The 20,394-nt window shown below is 40.6% G+C and overlaps 1 protein-coding gene across 6 annotated transcripts in view; it reads right to left on the bottom strand.

Annotated features, from left to right (window-relative positions):
- The window catches only part of SIL1 (SIL1 nucleotide exchange factor), a 301,233-nt gene that overhangs the window by 46,688 nt on the left and 234,151 nt on the right, over nucleotides 1-20,394 (bottom strand). For all 6 annotated transcript variants that reach the window (XM_082621616.1, XM_082621614.1, XM_082621615.1 and 3 more), the window contains one exon: nucleotides 18,867-18,988. In XM_082621616.1, coding sequence (XP_082477742.1) covers nucleotides 18,867-18,988 — 122 coding nt within the window. The remainder of the gene's footprint in view (nucleotides 1-18,866; nucleotides 18,989-20,394) is intronic.

Below are 20,394 nucleotides of genomic sequence, written 5' to 3'. Positions count from 1 at the left end.
GACTCAATGGAAGATCAGGCAAAAGATGTGAAGAAGTAATTCAAAAAAGTGCAGCCCTGATGGCACAAACAAAAAATTTACTCATCAGAAAAAGGAAGGGGGCTTCCCTGGTGGCGCAGTGGTTGAGAATCTGCCTGCCGATGCAGGGGACACGGGTTTGTGCCCCGGTCAGGGAAGATCCCACATGCCGCAGAGCAGCTAGGCCCGTGAGCCATGGCTGCTGAGTCTGCACGTCCAGAGCCTGTGCTCCGCAACGGGAGAGGCCACAACAGTGAGAGGCCCGCGTACCGCAAAAAATAAAAGGGAAGGGAGGGAGGGAGGAAGGAAATTTCTGAACAGTAAATACAGTACGATTCCAATTATGGGGGGGAAAATGTATTCAATCTCTCTAGAAGTCAGGGAAGAGTGAAATAAAAAGGATGGGATACAATTTCACATCCATCAGATTGGCAAAAACTTAAATACAAACATACATCCATACAGACACACACAGATATGAAGACAGATATATATGATAAACTATAAAAAACAGATATGATACACACAAAATTGAGAACAGTGGTTACCTTGGGAAGAAGAAAGGGAAATAGAAAGGATTACAAAAGCGTCTTTAACTATATCTAATATTTTATTCCTTTAAGAAATCTTAACCAAATATAGCAAACTTTAGTTTATTAAATCTGGGTAGTGAGTGTAAGATTTTCTAAACTCTTTATGTTTGAAATATCTCATATTTTAAAAATGATATGAAGAAAAAATATTTATATACTCCTGGTGTATAAACAGCTTTATATGTGCCATAAGAAACAGAAACCAGGGCTTCCCTGGTGGCGCAGTGCTTGAGAATCCGCCTGCCGATGCAGGGGACACGGGTTCATGCCCCGGTCCGGGAAGATCCCACATGCCGCGGAGTGGCTAGGCCCGTGAGCCATGGCCGCTGAGCCTGCGCGTCCAGAGCCTGTGCTCCGCAACAGGAGAGGCCACAACAGTGAGAGGCCCGCGTACCGCAAAAAAAAAAAAAAAAAAAAAAGAAACAGAAACCATAATAGATTAACAATTTTGTCAAAATACACATTTTTAACTTCCATATAGAAAAGTACAATGGTGGGGAGGGATGGACTGGGAATTTGGGGTTAGTAGATGCAAACTATCACATTTAGAATGGATAAACAACAAGGTCCTACTGTATAGTACAGGGAACTATAGCCAATCTCCTGGGATAAAACATAAAGGAGAAGAATACAAAAAAGAATGTATATATGAGTATAACTGAGTCATTATGCTATACAGCATAAATTAACACATTGTAAATCAATAAAATTTTTGTACAAGTACCATAAGTAAGGTTGAAAGAGAAATGACAAACTTGGAAAAAATATTTGTAACACAAAAGGTTAATTCCCTAAAATATAAAGAGCTCTATTGCTTCAACAATGCCTGGGGCACAAATTGTTCAACAAACTAATCCTATCAATGTATGACTCCTTTGAAGGAATAGTTTCTGAGGTCCCTGTTTGATGTTTGTTCTCACCCTGGAGGGTTCCTCCCAACTATCTTACTCCCTGGTTCCTTCCTGCAAAGTAGCTGGTGTACAATCTAGCTGGTGCCTCTTTGTAAAATCCATCAATCTCCTCCCAGCTGCCTTTTAACACAACCTCCACTGTTCTTTTTTTCTTTTTCTTTTTAAATATCTTTATTGGAGTATTTACAATAAATACTTTGCTTTACAATGTTGCATTAGTTCCTGCTGTACAATGAACTGAATCAGCTATATGTATACATATATCCCCATATCCCCTCCCTATCCCACCCCTCTAGGTCGTCACAAAGCATTGAGCTGATCTCCCTGTGCTATGCAGCACCTTCCCACTAGCCATCCATTTTACATTTGGTAGTGTATATATGTCAGTGCTACTCTCTCACTGCATCCCAGCTTCCCCTTCCCTCCGTGTCCTCAAGTCTGTTCTCTCTGTCTGTGTCTTTATTCCTGCCCTGCCACTAGGTTCATCAGTACCGTTTTTTTAGGTTCCATATATATGTGTTAGCATACGGTATATGTTTTTCTCTTTCTGACTTACTTCACTCTGTATGACAGACTCAAGGTCCATCCACCTCATTACAAATAACTCAATTTCGTTCATTTTTATGGCTGAGTAATATTCCATTGTATATATGTGCCACATCTTCTTTATCCATTCATCTGTCGATGGACATTTAGGTTGTTTCCATGTCTTGGCTATTGGAAATAGTGCTACAGTGTCTTTAGGTTTGAACTTCTGCACACTGTTGCAGATGAAGTCAGTTCCATTGGGAGGAGATGAGGTGAGATCTGTTTTATGGCCTCACATCCCCCCAGGCAAAATTTGAGCCAGGGCTCTGGAGCTGGAAGTCAGAACAATGACAAGCTTCTGAGTGACACTCCTAATCCAGGAGTTGAGTGCTCAGTGCATTGGAGTACAGAAGCCAGCAGTGGAGGTCCTGTCAGCTTGCCTCTCCCAGCATAGAAGGACCACCTCATGAGCCAGGGAAAAGATGAATGGGGTCCCAGGATTCTCAGTGCTCCACACCAAAGGTAGCGCCTTCACTGCACAAGTGGAGATTGGACAGAAAAAGGGAACACCAGAATGCGCTCTGGAATGCGCTCAATCACAACTTAGCTTTAGCTACAGGTAGCTCAGGGGAGGATGAGAAATGATACATTTCTTCTCTTCCCAGGAAAGAAGCCCTCCAACTGGGAGCTGGGGGTAGAGGAAGTCCCGCATTCCTGGCTGCAGCAGTTTGGAGTAGAGTCTCTACCTCACTGAGCTGGAAGTGGGGAGGGAAGAAGCTGTCTTGGTTCAAATGACACAGACTCTTGCCTTTCTTACCAAAATTTTGTAGATTTCAGTGAGTAAAGGTTTCTTTATTTGCTGTTTACCCTCAGGACCATTTCCAGAGGTTTTATTTATTATTATTATTATTTTTCGTGGTACGCGGGTATCTCACAGTTGTGGCCTCTCCCATTGTGGAGCACAGGCTCCGGACATGCAGGCTCAGTGGCCATGGCTCACGGGCCCAGCCGCTCTGCGACATGTGGGATCTTCCTGGACTGGGGCACGAACCCGCTTCCCCTGCATTGGCAGGCAGATTCTCAAGCACTGTGCCACCAGGGAAGCCCTCCCTCTTTTTCTTGATGAGTCTGGCGAGTGATTTATCAATTTTGTTTATCTTCACAAAGAACCAGCTTTTAGTTTTACTGATCTTTGCTATTGTTTTCCTTGTTTCTATTTCATTTATTTCTGCTCTGATCTTTATGATTTCTTTCCTTCTACTAAATTTCGGTTTTGTTTGTTCTTCTTTCTCTAGTTCCTTTAGGTGTAAGGTTAGATTGTTTATTTGAGATGTTTCTTGTTTCTTGAGGTAGGATTGTATTGCTATAAACTTCCCTCTTAGAACTGCTTTTGCTGCATCCCACAGGTTTTGGATCATCATGTTTTCATTGTCATTTGTCTCTAGGTATTTTTTGATTTCCTCTTTGATTTCTTCAGTGATCTCTTGGTTATTTAGTAACGTATTGTTTGACCTCCATATGTTTGTGTTTTTTACGTTTTTTCCCTGTAATTTATTTCTAATCTCCTAGCATTGTGGTCCAAAAAGATGCTTGATATGATTTCAGTTTTCTTAAATTTACCAAGGCTTGATTTGTGACCCAAGATGTGATCTCTCCATGGAGAACGTTCTGTATGCACTTGAGAAGCAAGTGTAATCTGCTGTTTTCGGAGGGAATGTCCTATAAATATCAATTAAATCTACCTGGTATACTGTGTCATTTAAAGCTTGTGCTTCCTTATTAATTTTCTGTCTGGATGATATGTCCATTGGTGTAAGTGAGGTGTTAAAGTCCCCCACTATTACTGTGTTACTGTCGATTTCCTCTTTTACAGCTGTTAGCAGTTGCCTTATGTATTGAGGTGCTCCTATGTTGGGTGCATTTATAATTCGTATATCTTCTACTTGAATCGATCCCTTAATCATTTTGTAGCATCCTTCCTTGTCTCTTATAACATTCTTTATTTTAAAGTCTATTTTATCTGATACGAGTATTGCTACTCCAGCTTTCTTTTGATTTCCATTTGCATGGAATATCTTTTTCCATCCCCTCACTTTCAGTCTGTATGTGTCCCTAGGTCTGAAGTGGGTCTACTGTAGACAGCACATATTTGGGTCTTGTTTTTGTATCCATTCAGCAAGGCTGTGTCTTTTGGTCTGAGCATTTAATCTATTCACAGTTAAGGTAATTATCAATATGTATGTTCCTATGACCATTTTCTTAATTGTTTTGGGTTTGTTTTTGTAGGTCCTTTTCTTCTCTTGTGTTTCCCACTTAGGGAGTTCCTTTAGCATTTGTTGTAGAGCTGGTTTGGTGGTGCTGAATTCTCTTAGCTCTTGCTTGTCTGTAAAGCTTTTGATTTCTCCATGGAATCTGAATGAGATCCTTGCCGGGTAGAATAATTTTGGTTGTAGGTTTTTCCCTTTCATGACTTTAAATATATCGTGCCACTCCCTTCTCGCTTGTAGAGGTTCTGCTGAGAAATCAGCTGTTAACCTTATGGGAGTTCCCGTGTATGTTATCTGTCGTTTTTCTCTTGTTGCTTTTAATGACTTTTCTTCATCTTTAATCTTGTCCATTTGATTACTATGTGTCTCGGTGTGTATCTCCTTGGATTTATCCTGCCTGGGACTCTCTGTGCTTCCTGGACTTGGGTGGCTATTTCCTTTCCCATGTTAGGGAAGTTTTCGACTATAATCTCTTCAAATATTTTCTTGGGTCCTTTCTCTCTCTCTTCTCCTTCTGGGACCCCTAAAATGCGAATGTTGTTGTGTTTAATGTTGTCCCAGAGGTCTCTTAGGCTGTCTTCATTTCTTTTCATTATTTCTTCTTTCTTCTGTTCCGCGTTTAATGTCCCAGAGGTCTCTTAGGGTGTCTTCATTTCATTATTTTTTTTTTTATCCTTTTCCACGGCAGTGAATTCCACCATGCTGTCTTCCAGGTCACTTATCTGTTCTTCTGCCTTAGTTATTCTGCTATTGATTCCTTCTAGTGTATTTTTCATTTCAGTTATTGTATTGCTCATCTCTGTTTGTTTATTCTTTAATTCTTCTAGGTGTTTGTTCTTTAATTCTTCTAGGTCTTTGTTAAACATTTCTTGCATCTTCTTGCTCTTTGCCTCCATTCTTTTTCCAAGGTCCTGTATCATCTTCAGTATCATTATTCTGAATTCTTTTTCTGGAAGGTTGCCTATCTCCACTTCATTTAGTTGTTTTTCTGGGATTTTATCTTGTTCCTTCATCTGATACATAGCCCTCCGCCTTTTCATCTTGTCTGTCTTTCTGTGAATGTGATTTTTGTTCCATAGGCTGCAGGATTGTAGTTCTTTTTGCTTCTGCTGTCTGCCCTCTGGTGGATGAGGCTATCTAAGAGGCTTGTGCAAGTTTCCTGATTGGAGGGACTGGTGGTGGGTAGAGCTGGCTGGTGCTCTGGTGGCAGAGATGAGTAAAACTTTAATCTGCTTGTCTGCTGATGGGTGGGGCTGGGTTCCCTCCCTGTTGGTTGTTTGGCCTGAGGCGACCCAACACTGGAGCCTACCCTGCTCTTTGGTGGGGCTAATGGCAGATTCTGGGAAGGCTCACGCCAAGGAGTACTTCCCAGAACTTCTGCTGCCAGTGTCCTTGTCCCCATAGTGAGCCACAGCCACCCCCCCCCCCCGCCTCTGCCCGAGACCCTCCAACACTAGCAGGTAGGTCTGGTTCAGTCTCCCCTGGGGTCACTGCTCCTTCCCCTGGGTCCTGATGTGCACACTACTTTGTGTGTGCCCTCCAAGAGTGGAGTCTCTGTTTCCCCCAGTCCTGTCAGAGTCCTGCAGTCAAATCCCGCCAGCCTTCGAAGCCTGATTCTCTAGGAATTCCTCCTCCCATTGCCGGACCCCCAGGTTGGGAAGCCTGATGTGGGGCTCAGAACCTTCACTCCAGTGGGTGGACTTCTGTGGTATAAGTGTTCTCCAGTGTGTGAGTCACCCACCCAGCAGTTATGGGATTTGATTTTACTGTGATTGTGCCCCTCCTACTGTCTCACTGCAGCTTCTCCATTGTCTTTGGATGAGGGGTATCTTTTTTGGTGAGTTCCAGAGTCTTCCTGTCGATGACTATTCAGCAGTTAGTTGTGGTTCTGGTGCTCTCACAAGAGGGAGTGAGCGCACATCCTTCTACTCTGCCTTCTTGTGGTCCTAACTGCAATTATTATATTTTCCACTTCTAGAAGCTCTATTTGATCTTTTTCAAATCTTCCTGGATGTTATTTTTGATAGTCTGTTATTCTCATACATTTGATAAAATATTTTATTTCTTTAAACATATTAAAAGAATTATTCTACATACTGTACCCTCAAAATTTTACTCTCCGTAGCTTTACAGGTCTGATTACATTGTTTCTGCTGTCTTTTACTCACGATGCTTTCTTTTTTCGGTACGCAGGCCTCTCACTTTTGTGGCCTCTCCCGTTGCGGAGCACAGGCTCTGGACGCACAGGATGAGCAGCCATGGCTCACGGGACTAGCCGCTCCGCGGCATGTGGGATCTTCCCGGACCAGGGCACGAACCCGTGTCCCCTGCATCAGCAGGCGGACTCTCAACCACTGCGCCACCAGGGAAGCCCTCGATGCCTTATTTTTTGTGTGTGCTTTGTAATAGTTTGTTTGCAAGCTCATGATCATTGCAATTTTTTCTTCTTTGTAGAGATGCTTTCAGGCCTAGATTTAAGATGTGTTCCTCCAAAAAGGGTTTATATTTGTTTCTACCAGTAAGTTGGAAATTCTGCCAATTTGGAACTACATTAAAAAAAAAACACATACAACTTTTTCTTACAGAAATTTTCATCTATAGACTAAAGTACAGAGAATGGTATAATAATCCTTCATGGATCTGTCACTCAGCTTTAAAAATTATGAAGTCATGACCAGTCTTGTTTCATCTATATCCCCACCCACCCACTTCCCCACTTCCTCCAGATAAGCATAAAGCAAAACTCAGACATACTATCATCTTACCCATAAATGATTCATTATGTTTCTCTAAAATGACTCTTTTTAAAAAACACAACCACAGTACCATTTCACATTAAAAATGTCTAACAGAAACTCCTTAATATTATCAAATACCAAGTAATTATTTAAATGGCCCCAATTATCTCACAATTTTTTTTAACATTGTTGATTTGGTCAGGCTCTAAATACAGTGTAACTGGTTGATATTTATCTTAGGTATCCTTTAATTTACTGGTTTCATTCCCTCCATCTTTTTCTTATAATTTATTGTTGAAAAATCCAGTAGTTCTACAGTTTCCAACATTCTGAACTTTGCTGATTACATGTCCATTATATCATTTAACATATCTGCTGTCCCCAGAATTTCCTTTAAATTGGAAGTTCGATCTCAGATTCAGATTTGATTTTCTATCAAGACAACTTCATGGGCAGTGGTGTCTACCTCTATCAGGAGGCATGTCAGAGTCAGGTTCCCTAATAAACAAACTCTTAAGATTTGTGGGCAAGAGGTATACTAGGGACTATTCTTGGGTACAATACCTCTGAGGGATGAGGGAAGCAGGATTAGGCAATGGGAGAAGCTGAACTGTGATGGCAATTGCAAAAGAGGGCTCAACTGATCCCACAGGGAGCTCTGGAGTTAGGATGGTCTTTCAGAGTTGTCTCCTTTGAGGTAAGGGTGGAAGCACTTTGAACCCCTACTTTGTGTCATTTGGAAGCAGGCTACCCCCAGGAAGGGGCCGTAACCTTGAGCAAGGCAGCTCCCTTCTGGATTAATTCTTGGAGGAACTGAATCATGAGCCTTGCGTAGCCAACACTCCCAGACCTGGGGGGAATAAATGCCTTGGTCCTAAAGGGATAACTGGATGTGCACCACATCATCCACAACAATGCAGATAATGTTTGATTGCCTTTCTTTTGCAGCCATTGATGATCATTGCCAAGATCCATTAATTCATTAAAGGTTACAGAAAGGTAATATTCTAACTGCATCACTCTTCCTTTTTTAGCTAAAGTTTCTCTATAAAGATAAACTTGCCCTCAACTAGTTGAGTGCACGGAGATTCAGTTCATATTGGAAAGGCAAGATAAACAGAAAATGCTTTATTGTTTCTATTTATTTGCTATTTATTTGCTATTTTTGATTATGAATTGGTTGCTACCCAGCACTCTTCAAAAATGACCAGTGAAGTTTCATTTGTTTTTTTAAGTATCATGTTGAACTTGGGGATTTAAACATATTTGATTTGCTTCAATTCATTGCAGTTATTATCCTTCTTGAAACTCCAAGAGTCCCATCTATGGGCAATGGGAACCTTTTCACATTGAACCCTGAGTCCTTTACACAAGACCCAAGTAGTCTTTGAGAATGTCCTTGCTTTTGATTATGACAAGATATCCAGGGTCATTTTGCAAATGTTTTACTCCAGATTTGAAATGAGCTATTTCTTTAAGAAATCACAGTTCCTTTTAGTGGAAAATGCTATTTTAGAGGGAAATGTTATTTAGAAAATACAATCTAGGAGTCACAGTTGATCACTGTTATCAGGTTCATCTTTTTTTCTAGATCCTTTCAGTGAACAGAGCTAAAAAAAATACTTTTTTAAAGAAAAAATTCATCATGAAATCATACTAATACTTTCAATCCAAAATCAGGACTAAGAGGGATTTTACCCAATATTCAATTTTACATCAGTATCTCCCTTCTGGCACGTTGAAAATCCTGGTTCTCAGAGAAACCAGCATAATTATTCATCTGCTTTATCCCACAATACACATAATAGTCTGAGAATAACAACACCAACATTTCCGTCAGCAATAGGATTTCTGAAAAGTTCTACAGATTTTTTGTCTTTAAAATACATCCAAATTGGGATGTATAGTCAAATTATTGGATTGTAAAATCACATAAAAGAGTTCCTCCCTGTGTGATTATCCCACCAACTCTATAGACAGCTAGATTCAGTTGTTTCATCTTGTTCTCAATTTTTATGAAAAATATTTTTTGTAATTACTTTGAGTTTTTAAATTCATAAAATATCTGCATGATCACAAAGTCTATCTCCCTATAGCATTTATCCTTCATTTTTTAAAAATATAAGCACATGCACATGCTTAATAGCAGTTTTTCATAATTTTCTCTACCTTTTTTTTTTCATTTAACAATATAGCCTGGAAAATATCACAACAGAAATATTCTGTATTATACAAAAACATTCTTCAATCTTTTCTATAACTCTATAGCACTCCATGGAATAAATTATATAATTTATTCAACCAATTCCCTGCTGATGGACATTTGGGCTGATTCCTATCTTTGCTATTAAAAATAGTGCTATAATGAATAACCTTGAGCTTACATATGTTTTTTTCATATCTTTACCAGTGTATTATAGAGGTAGAATTCTAGAAGTAGGAATAATATTTCAAAGGGTAAATATATGTGTGCAATTTTGTTAGATATTGCCAAATTTCCTTCTGTAAGGGTTGTTCCATTTTAAAGTTCTCCCACCAGTGTATAAGAGCCTATTTCCCCACAGCTTCACAAACAGAATATGCTATCGACTTTTGGACCTCTACTATCCTGATAGGTGAAAAACAGTATCTCAGTGTAGTTTTAATTGGTCTTTCTCTTCTTATGAGTGAGGTTGAGCATTTTTTCATATGGTTAAGCCATCTACATTTCCTTTATTCTGCAAACCGTGTGTGTCTATCCCATTTTTCTATAGGGTTACTAATGTGCTCACTATTTTTAGGTGCTCTTTATATATATCGGAATATTAATGTTATATCTGTAATATAAGTTGCAAATATTTTTTCTAGTTTATTATTTACCGAGACTATTTTAGACTAAACTCTCAGCTTAGAGATTTTTAGGCCACAAAAAGAGTATGATTTCCAGCCCAAATGCACTCAAGGGTGAATAATTTTCTTGGAAATTTTTCTACCTTCCGTTCACAGCCAAAATGCCTTAATACCTCCTTTCGAGTAGAAGATTTTCATTTTTCTAATTCTCCCTTTCATGGGCTGAAATTTTCACCTCCTGTCCCCCAGCTTAACACCTGTTGATATCAAGAGATCTTGGCCACTAGGGAATGACAAGTGTCCTGAGAACAGATATAACTTTCAGCATTCCGTATCTCTAAGAATTTGTGCTTTCCATTATATTTGTCTTTGGAACTTCTCTCAATTTCTTGCAGGACTACCACATAAAGAATACGTTGAGACTTCCCTGGTGGCGCAGTGATTAAGAATCCACCTGCCAATGCAGGGGACACAGGTTAGTGCCCTGGTCTGGGAAGATTCCACATGCCACAGAACAACTAAGCCCATGCACCACAACTACTGAAGCCCACCTGCCTAGAGCCTGTGCTCCGCAGCAAGAGGAGCCACCGCAATAAGAAGCCTGCGCACCGCAACGAAGAGTAGCCCCAGCTCACCGCAACTAGAGAAAGCCCGCACGCAGGAATGAAGACCCAACGCAGCCAAAAATAAATAAATAAATTTATTTATTTTTTTAAAAAGAATATGTTATTTATTTCCCCTTTAGTTATGCAAAGAAGTGGCCCTACAGTTTCTTATCAGCTGAATTGAGCATTTAAGGAAATGTTTATATGTTATAGATCCAGCATCCTCAAGTACTGTGAACCAAAAATGCTTTTTGGGAAATGTAAACCACCATTTGCTAGATACAGAAGTCTTCCAATTCTGTTTTGCTTTGTTACTTATTGTTTAAATTTTAATTACAAATGTAATACACACTCACTGGAGGACAAATAAAACAAAACAAAAAATTAAGAGCTTCCCTGCTCTTCCTGGCTTCATTCCTCCCACTGATTTTTGGTGATTTCAGCTTTTGTGCTGGACCATTTAGTTTGTACCGTGGAATGCCCTAAGCAGCTACATGAAACTTACCCTCTATAAGGTGTTCTGGGTACCACAGACCCAGGTACTAGCTTCCACTCTCAAGAAACTATTTTATTGGGAAAACAGAGGAAAGAACTGGCATACATAGAGAATTAGATGTATAAAAGAGATAGTTTAGGAGTCCAGACAACAAATGCTAATAAAGTTGAAAGGAAAGAACTTTGTGGGCTGGAGTTATGCAGGGAAGAAATTAAAGAGGAGGTAGTAAATAATGAAAAAATCTGAAAGCAGCCACATACAGAATCTGGAGGAGGCAGGGGAACATTACAGAGACAGATTCAAAAGAAATGCAGAAGGGACAAGTTCATTAAGCAAAGTGGTGCTTCCCTCCTCAGAATGAAGCCTTGATTTCTTCAATACTCAGGGTAGCTGGTCAGGCTTAGATCTCATTTTCCATTTGTCATTAATTGCCATTTGAAAAAAGAAACCAGACTTTGAATGCAGCTTTAAAAGCTATAAGGCTACCCAACTGCCCAGGCCAACCTGGTTAATATGCTAATTAATTTATGAGACACAAAATGGTTTGAGCACCTCCCTGTCACTAGAGGAGTGTGAAAAATTAGGTCATGGAGTCAAGAGGTCAGAACTAGTCCTAGGAGTTGCACTTGATCTTTTATTCAAATTCTGGCATTTCCAACATCTGACCTCATCCCAATCTCTAATCTTCTATTTTCTGGGCCTTCAGCTGCGGGGCCGGGTTGGGGGTAGGAGTGGGGAGTGCTGTTTCCATGGCCTTAGATTTTTAAAGGGTCAAGGTGAGGTATCTGAATCATCCACTATTACATCATTAATAAAGACAGCATTCTCCACTCAGCCCTCATATGCTATCTGAAAAACACTTCATTTCCTAGGTATCACTTTATTCTTTCATTGTTTCATTATCATTTCCTAGCACTCAATGCTAGGTCCTGTGCTATATACTGGGGAGACAGCAAGATTAAGATAGAAAATGAATCCTATCCCTCTTATACTGTCTAACAGGGGTTATCAAGAGGTAACAGGTAATCAAACAAATATTTAGTTGCAAATTGAGATAAGTGCTAAGAAGAAGCAAGGGTATTTAGGTGTTTTTTTTTTAACATCTTTATTGGAGTAATTGCTTTACAATGGTGTGTTAGTTTCTGCTTTATAACAAAGTGAATCAGCTATACATATACATAGATCCCCATATCCCCTCCCTCTTGCGTCTCCCTCCCAATACTCCTTAGAAGCAAGGGTATTTAAAAGGAATTTTAAAGATGTGAGAGGGGCCTCCCTGGTGGCGCAGTGGTTGAGAGTCCGCCTGCCGATGCAGGGGATACGGGTTCGTGCCCCGGTCTGGGAGGATCCCATATGCCGCGGAGCGGCTGGGCCCGTGAGCCATGGCCGCTGGGCCTGCGCATCCGGAGCCTGTGCTCCGCAACGGGGGAGGCCACAACAGTGAGAGGCCCGCATACCGCAAAAAAAAAAAAAAAAAAAAAAAAAAAAAAGATGTGAGAGACATTTTTGAAATTTATTAATATGAATATGTTCAGAAACAAGTAACAGAATAATGACTAACATTGTTTTTTGTTTTCTGTTTTTTTAAAAAAAGACTATCTCTCACAACAAAAGTATGGAAATAGATGGTTCCAAAACCGGTATAGTAGCTAAACTATTCATAAAGGAGCTAGTTTCCTGTCCTTCCCCTCTTTTATCCTCCTCAACATGTTGCCTTGTGCATCTCATCTCACTGGTCTAAGCCAGCTGTAGCTCCAACAACTGTAATCAAGGCAGAAAGAAGTGGACAAGGTCTCTTTACTATCTTTCTTTTTATAAGAGAACAAAATCTTTCCCAGAAGCTTTCCCAGCAAACATCTCTTTATGTCTCATTGGTCAGAACTGGGTCACATGCTTATCTCTAAATCAATCTACATCCAGAGAAAATGGCATTACCATGCTTGGTTTAGACTATTCAGGGCTCATTTCCTAGCATTGGGAGAGAGAGTCCCCTCCCTAAATATGTTGCTGCCCTCACAATATCAAGGTTCCTTAAAATAGATTTATAAAAGGGAAATCTCTGTTTAGTAGACAACAATCATGAAAATAAAAATCCATAGGACTCAGTGACCAAGTAAACAACTAAATAGAGAGAAAGAAGGCTCAAATATCACTCCAAAGCTTCAAATTTTGGTAACAAAGACAATCATATGGCCAAGAATAGATAAAAAGAGAAAGTGGAAGAAAAATCTAGTTTATGAGACAGGCAAAATGAATCCCACTTTCTTCTCCCTGAGTTTGAGGTGCAATGACACAGTCTGGTAGAAATGGAGGAAAGGACCTGAGGAGGAAGACTGGACTTAGACATTGGAGTCATCCACATGAGGTAGAATTTGAAACCATGGGAATAGGTAGGACCATTGGTGAAGAAAATGAAGAGACAATAAGGACAAGGCCATAATAATCTTGGTGAATTAGGAGATAGAAGATGATGATTAGGAGACAGAAGATGATGCTGCCATAATTAGGAGATAGAAGATGATGTTGCCATAAAAAGAAAAGGGGAGGGAGTAATTAATTACAGACATCCAAGACCAAGGGACTACAATCACATGGCAGCCAAGAAGTAAAGTTTCCAAAGGAAAGCAGTGGTCGAAATTGTTAAACGTTATGGAGATGTCAGTAATGCAAAAATACTATTGAAAAATTTCAGGGATGGTATCTCATGTGCACTTATTTGGATCCCTTTTTGTCTACTCTTCCAAGAAGTTTGGAAGGGAAGGCTGGCAGGGGTCAGTGGATAAGTAAATGAGAACATCTGTGGGCTAAGAGGAAGGAGCCTAGAGAGTGGCAAGAGAGTAAGGAACACTGACGGCAAAGGGGAGAACAGGAGGGCATGCAGAGGTTGGAGATCACAACGAGGATAAAAACCACATTTAAGAGGAGAGATGAAAATGTGAAGACATGATGGAGGTGGGCAGAGAACATGAAATGTTGGGGAAAAAACGGAAACAAGTTTCGAGATATCTACTGGATGACAGCAGTAAAGGTAAAGGTCAATGGAATTAAGAATGCTGATCCCCAGCAAACTCACAAGAGCCATCAGGAAAGACAGAGAAGATACAGATGAGCCCTGAAGTTCACTGGGATGGCAGGAAAGAAATCTGGAAATTGGAGGCCAACCGATGGAAACAGGACACAATGATTTGACACTGGCCAAATGGTTAAAATTAATTAGTAAAATATCAGTGGGAAGAGTACAACGGAGAAAACTAGAGAACCAACGAAGCATGGGGTGACAGTGTGAAGGTCAGCAGTGGGATAAACATTCATTTTATAAAGAGATGTATGTAACTCAATATTTCCTAAGGAGGTTCCAATGAAGATGTTGAAGACAGGGTAGAATGTAATCCTGTTCCAGGGATTCATCATAAGAGGCCATAATCACACTATGACTGACTGCACATGTACCTCCCTTTCTGTACTAGGCATAGGTTCACGACACACTGCAAACTACAGACAGTTCAAACAAAAGGACTGCATACAGTGAGCATTTACAAGCCTATGTAATTGCATAATAATTCATACATATGCATATAAGAATGTGAGTTATTAAAGATGGACAGAGAACACCAAAAGTGACTGAGGGAGGGTCATGAGAACAGCAAAAGCCAGTGATCCCTGGGATAAGCATACCAGTTTCTTGATAATTTAACTCCTGACAGTTAAAAGGTAAAGGCTACAGATAGGGAGATAGTGGAAAACAAAAGGAAGCAGCCAGTTAGCTGAGAAGTGAAACCAAAACGAGTTTACAGAAGGCTGCATGACTTCTGAAATTCACAAGGCCTTTCTGAGTCTTCCCAAACACAGAAACACAAATAACTTGCCCGGGATTCCAGAGACTTCTCATAGGCCAGACTGTAGACAAACACAGGCACGTGCCATCATGAGATGAAATCAGGTCACAGAAAGACCACTGAAAGTATCTGACTTGAAGAAAGGAGAAAGGGAAGGAGGGAAGGAGGGGAGGAGGGGAGTAGGGAGGGAGAGGGAAGGAGGGAGGGAGAAGGAAGGAGGGAGGGAGAGGGAAGGAGAAAGGAAAGATGAAGATGCCAAAGGCATCAGACTCCTACCTCCCTATCTTTACATATCTTCTTATGCAAGAGCCTGACCTGCCTTGCACATGGGCAACAAAAACATGGGCAGCAGAAAATGAATGTGTGTGTGACCCATAATGAGTGTGAATAATATTTTAAAAAGGGAACAAACTTTCAGTGGCCACGTAACACTGAGTGGCCACATCAATTACACTTATGTCAACTCTTTCTTCTTGATCTTGGATTAACTGCTTCACATTTAACACCACAGAAGAGATCTCTCCATCCACAGAACGTATGTGGAGGCCTGATGAAGCAATTAACTCAGGTAGGCAAATAAATACCCTCATGAAGCAGCAAGGTTAACACCAAGAGATACATGTGGTAGAATGCAAGCTCTTAATAGAAGAGAAAATGAGGAAGACAAAGGTCTGCACTGTAAAAACAAAAGAAAAAGAAGTGCCTTATAGTGAAAACTCAGAGTAAAAAGGACACACGATGAACATGATGATATACCCCACATCACTGACAGGTACTTTATAAGCATTTTCACAGGACTTATTGTATATTATGTTCTTTCATGTTCATTCAGTCTTATGAAATGCAGAGGAAACCGATTATTGCTTCTAGCTAACAAATGAAAAAGGTGAGGCTTAGAAAGGTGAAAATCCCTTGCCCATAGGCAAACAACCAGGAAATGATAGAGACTGGACTTGAACCTAGATTTTCTGACTCTAGGTACAGTGGTCTACCTAGTCCTCCCAAACAGTCAAACATCTGGACTGACTGAGCAATATTCCTGCTCATCAGCAGAAAACTGGAAGGAATGACTTCTAAACAAGATCCCCAAACCGTGAGACTCCATGATTCCAACGTGCTCACTACCCCTTGAATGCCCTCTTGACAAAGAACAAACTCACACAATCATTTTGTACGTGCACATATGCATACATGCATGCTATGTGTGTGCACACCTGCATGCTAAGGGCAGGTAGGGAGCTGCGGAACCGATACTTAGGACATCAAGAATAAATAATGAATATCAGACTAGACCACTGAAACCTGCCTCTCTGCATAGAAATATTTTTAGCTTGCATCAAGTTCCTCTTTGCATAAAACACTGACATTTTCGCGATGTTCAGGAGCCTGCTGTTGGCTTCCAAAAGCTCTGGCACTATACCATGCTGTCACTGTAACTGCCCTCCAGTGAGCCATCGAAATCCTGACTAGACCATTTTTGAATACAGCAGCTTTCTTGCCACCAAAACACTAAATTGCAGTATTTTATATTTATCTCTATTTAAATTTTAGTGATGCCACATAAATGTTAACACGGTCTTACACTAATACAATCATGAAAAAGTCTTAATAACACCACATATTGGCACAGACCCCAGATGAGTTATGGCTTGCTAAGCAGGCCCAAAGCATGCTTCTCAAGTCACTTAGTCCCCCTTAACTAAGATGTGACATCAAGATGTTTCCCCCATGAAATGTGTTTCCGGAAGCAATGGCAAAGTATACATAGAATCATTTGTTCACATTCAAAGTAGAAAGAAAGTATTTGGGATTACAGAAAAGATTACCCAAAAGGGTCTGGGGGAGAGGTTAATAACGTTTGAATCAATTATTTTATGGCATGAGAAACAAAAAGTGAGCCTCAGTAAGTTCGCAAGCCTCTAAAGCCTTATGAAGATAAGGACCTTAACTTTTCCGGGGCTGAAATCACAGCTACCATCGACAAATTCACATATTCTTCACCTTTCCAGTAGGTGCACAGGCAGTGATACCCCTGCCTGGCTCTGGTAAATCAGAGCCAGGGAGATATGCCCTGGAGTCCACAGGACAACCAGGGGTTGAAGATGAGGCAGGTAAGCAATAAGGGAAACAAAGGCCTGCAGTGCCCTCAACCTCTCCCCATGGAACAATTCTTCCAGCCTTCCTAGCTCTGCCCTTCAATTTACTAAGAAAAGATGCTTAAGTCTTTGAGAATGAGAGGGCATCAGACCGATACTGTGATTAAATAAAGATAAGCAGAGATAAAAGGCAAAGGAAATCTTTTCAAAACAAAGATTCCTGTCCATCAACAGCGGAATGGATAAAGTAGGTGTGGTACATATATACAATGGAATATTACTCAGCCATAAAAAGGTACAAAATTGGGGTCATTTGCAGATGTGGATGGACCTAGAGACTGTCATACAGAGTGAAGTAAGTCAGAAAGAGAAAAACAAATATTGTATATTAATGTATATATGTGGAATCTAGAAAAATGGTATAGATGATCTTATTTGCAAAGCAGAAACAGAGACAGTCGTAGAGAACAAATATATGGATAACAAAGGGAAAAGGGGGGGTGAGAGGAATTGGGAGATTGAGATTGACATATATACACTACTGATACTATGTATAAAATAGATAACTAATGAGAACCTACTGTATAGCACAGGGAACTCTACTCAATGCTCTGTGGTGACCTAAATAGGAAGGAAATCCAAAAAAGAGGGAATATATATATGTATAGCTGATTCATTTTGCTGTACAGTAGAAACGAATACAACATTGTAAAGTAACTATATTCCAATAAAAACTAATTTTAAGAAAAGATTCTAATGGTAAAAATGTTCAGAATAGCCTTTTTCCTACATCACCACAATCCCTGCATGCAAGCGAGGCAACACTTAATAGGAACCACACGTGCCCTTAAAGCAAGAATCAGAATACTGGTTCCTGTTGTAGAGGAACAAATGGTCCTAGAACAGATTTTCAAAAACAGAAGGAACTATAGTTCCAACGGACCAACTACAGCTTGAAGACATCTTGACTTTTTTAGGATGAGTATAATGATGAGGTGTTCAAATCTCTTTCTGCATCCACTCCTTAGAGATGCTCATTTCTCTTGCCTGATCAGTCTTCTAGCATAAGCCAGGCTAACTGAAATTTAAACAACTCCCAATCCAGAGAGTGTGATAATCTGACTGCATGTTGATTGGTTCCAGGCAACTAGGGGAAGACACATTTCCCCCCAAAAGGCCCTCCTTGGTCAGGTTCATCATTTATTCATCACCAGAGTAGCTTTACTGACAAAAGGATCAGCTCTTGGAGTTCATTCCCCTTCCTCTCAACTACCTATGGTTGGTCTAACTTCAACTAGCTTTAAATAAAACAGAGAATGTGACCTAAAATATGTTATTAAATGTCCAAACAGGGTTTCGCTGGTGGCGCAGTGGTTGAGAATCCGCCTGCCAATGCAGGGCACATGGGTTCGATCCCTGGTCCGGGAAGATCCCACATGCCACGGAGCAACTAAGCCTGTGCACCACAACTACTGAGCCTGTGCTCTAGAGCCCGTGAGCCACAACTACTGAGCCTGCATGCCGCAACTACTGAAGCCCACGCGCCTAGAGCCTGTGCTCCACAACCAGAGAAGCCACCGCAATGAGAAGCCTGCTCACTGCAACAAAGAGTAGCCCCCGCTAGCCACAACTAGAGAAAGCCCACGCACAGCAACGAAGACACAACACAGCCAAAAAAAAAAAAAAAAAAAAGTCCATACATATAAGATGAGGGGGAATCAAGAGTCACAGATGCTGACAACATGGGTGAAAATTCTTATCTACTTGGAATAAGGGCAGAATCAAATTCTTACTCTAGTTTCAATGGGATTACACTAAACTGTGGATAGAGATGTGCATGAGTTCAAATGTAACCTTCTTCCAGGCCAGTCAGGCCAAGAGTAAAGCTAGACTTCACCTGAAGGTTCCAAAGGATCCTGGCCAATGGGATGTCCATCCATGCTGCTCACCTGGAAAACGCAGCACCCAGCACAAATGCAGCATACTCCTTCAGCAGGGGTTCTGTGCTGTTCAGCCCGTTGATCACCACTTGAAGGCCACCGAAGGAAAGCAGGTCCTGTGCATTATCCATCTGCAACAGAGGCACTGCTTAGTACAGTACAGACATCAAGGAAAGAAGAGCCTTTCTTTTGGTGACTATTGAAGAACAAACTAAAAAATCAAGTAAAAAGTGTCGGTGGCCTTTCTAATTAGGAAAGGGTTTGTGAAAACAAACTAAATTTTAAAATAATCTTAAATTTGAGAACTCCTAATTCACCCAACATGATTTATGAGCACCTGCGTGGGAACTGGCAGAAATGGTACCTAGCAATTGCTTATGCCAAAACGTCCTGGAAAATTCTAATACCGTAATGAGTCACAAGCTTACTCATAATATACAAGCTGTTAACACAAAGATCTGGTGTCATCAGCAGTAGTAAATGGCACTATGCTTCCTGTTGGTGTCCAGCCTCAATGGGGGCAGTGGAGGCAGCAGACACTTTTTAAAAAGCTGATTTTTAATTAGAAATCAGGGACTGCAATAGGAACTCTGTTGCAGGGAAAGGGCTGGAAAAGTGCTAGGAGAAGAATAACAATAGTACGCTTCTCTTCCCTCTTCCTCACTTTATAGTCTAAGGTTGACTGAATCTGAGGACACTCATGATAAATCTGCACAAAAGTCTCTCTCTCAAAAGCTTTAGCCTAGGTCTGTGCTACTCACTAGTGGCTATTATTGGACAGTGCAGAACATTTCTACCATCCCATAAAGTTCCTTCGGACAACACTGGTCTAGGCTATACTTAAGGTCCAAAGCCCCAAGTCCAGACTCTGTCTCTTTTATTCTATAGGGAATCTCATTCCCCAAGCTTTATTGGTATCCGGGAACAAGAAGACTCAACTTCCTCAGAAAGGTCACTGGATCCTGTTTTCCCCATGCAGTAGCTACAGTCTCCCTTGAAAATATCTCTGTTGCTATAAAAGCTGTCTCTTGTCTACATGCTGATCCCACTCTACAAATCATCAGGAAAACTCAGGAAACTAGAGCCCAACAACAATGTGACTACTATCCACCTTTTTCCTCCAGACACCACTGAGCCCTTTCCTACCTGACTGTATCTTTCCAAACTGGAAGATGGCTCTAACAGAGAAATCCAGTTTGAAGGGCTGTATTTGACTCTGCCTGTGTTTTTGGAGAAGCCTAGCCCATTTTTACCACTTAGAAGATCATTCTTATACTCAACCACAAGAGCAGGGGTTTTTGTCTTTCTGTCCAGTGGTATACGCCCAGTGATTACAACAGTGTAAGCATATAGTTAAGTGTTCAATAAATCATCATTAAACCAATGAATAAATTTGATCAGAAAAAGATGTTACTGAAATAAACTCCACTGTGAGTAAAAAAGGCAATCTGGTGTATGTGTATCAACAAAATGAATGGGTCGCTTGTACCACAAACCTGAAGAGATGGCCAATCCAGGGCCATGAAGTAAGCATGGA

The sequence above is a fragment of the Mesoplodon mirus genome (genome assembly GCF_964341445.2).
Source record: "Mesoplodon mirus genome assembly, chromosome: 5".
NCBI classification, from domain to species: Eukaryota; Metazoa; Chordata; class Mammalia; order Artiodactyla; family Ziphiidae; genus Mesoplodon; species Mesoplodon mirus.
The sequence above is the reverse complement of the archived record's forward strand: the minus strand, read 5'-3'. Positions and strand labels throughout refer to the sequence as shown.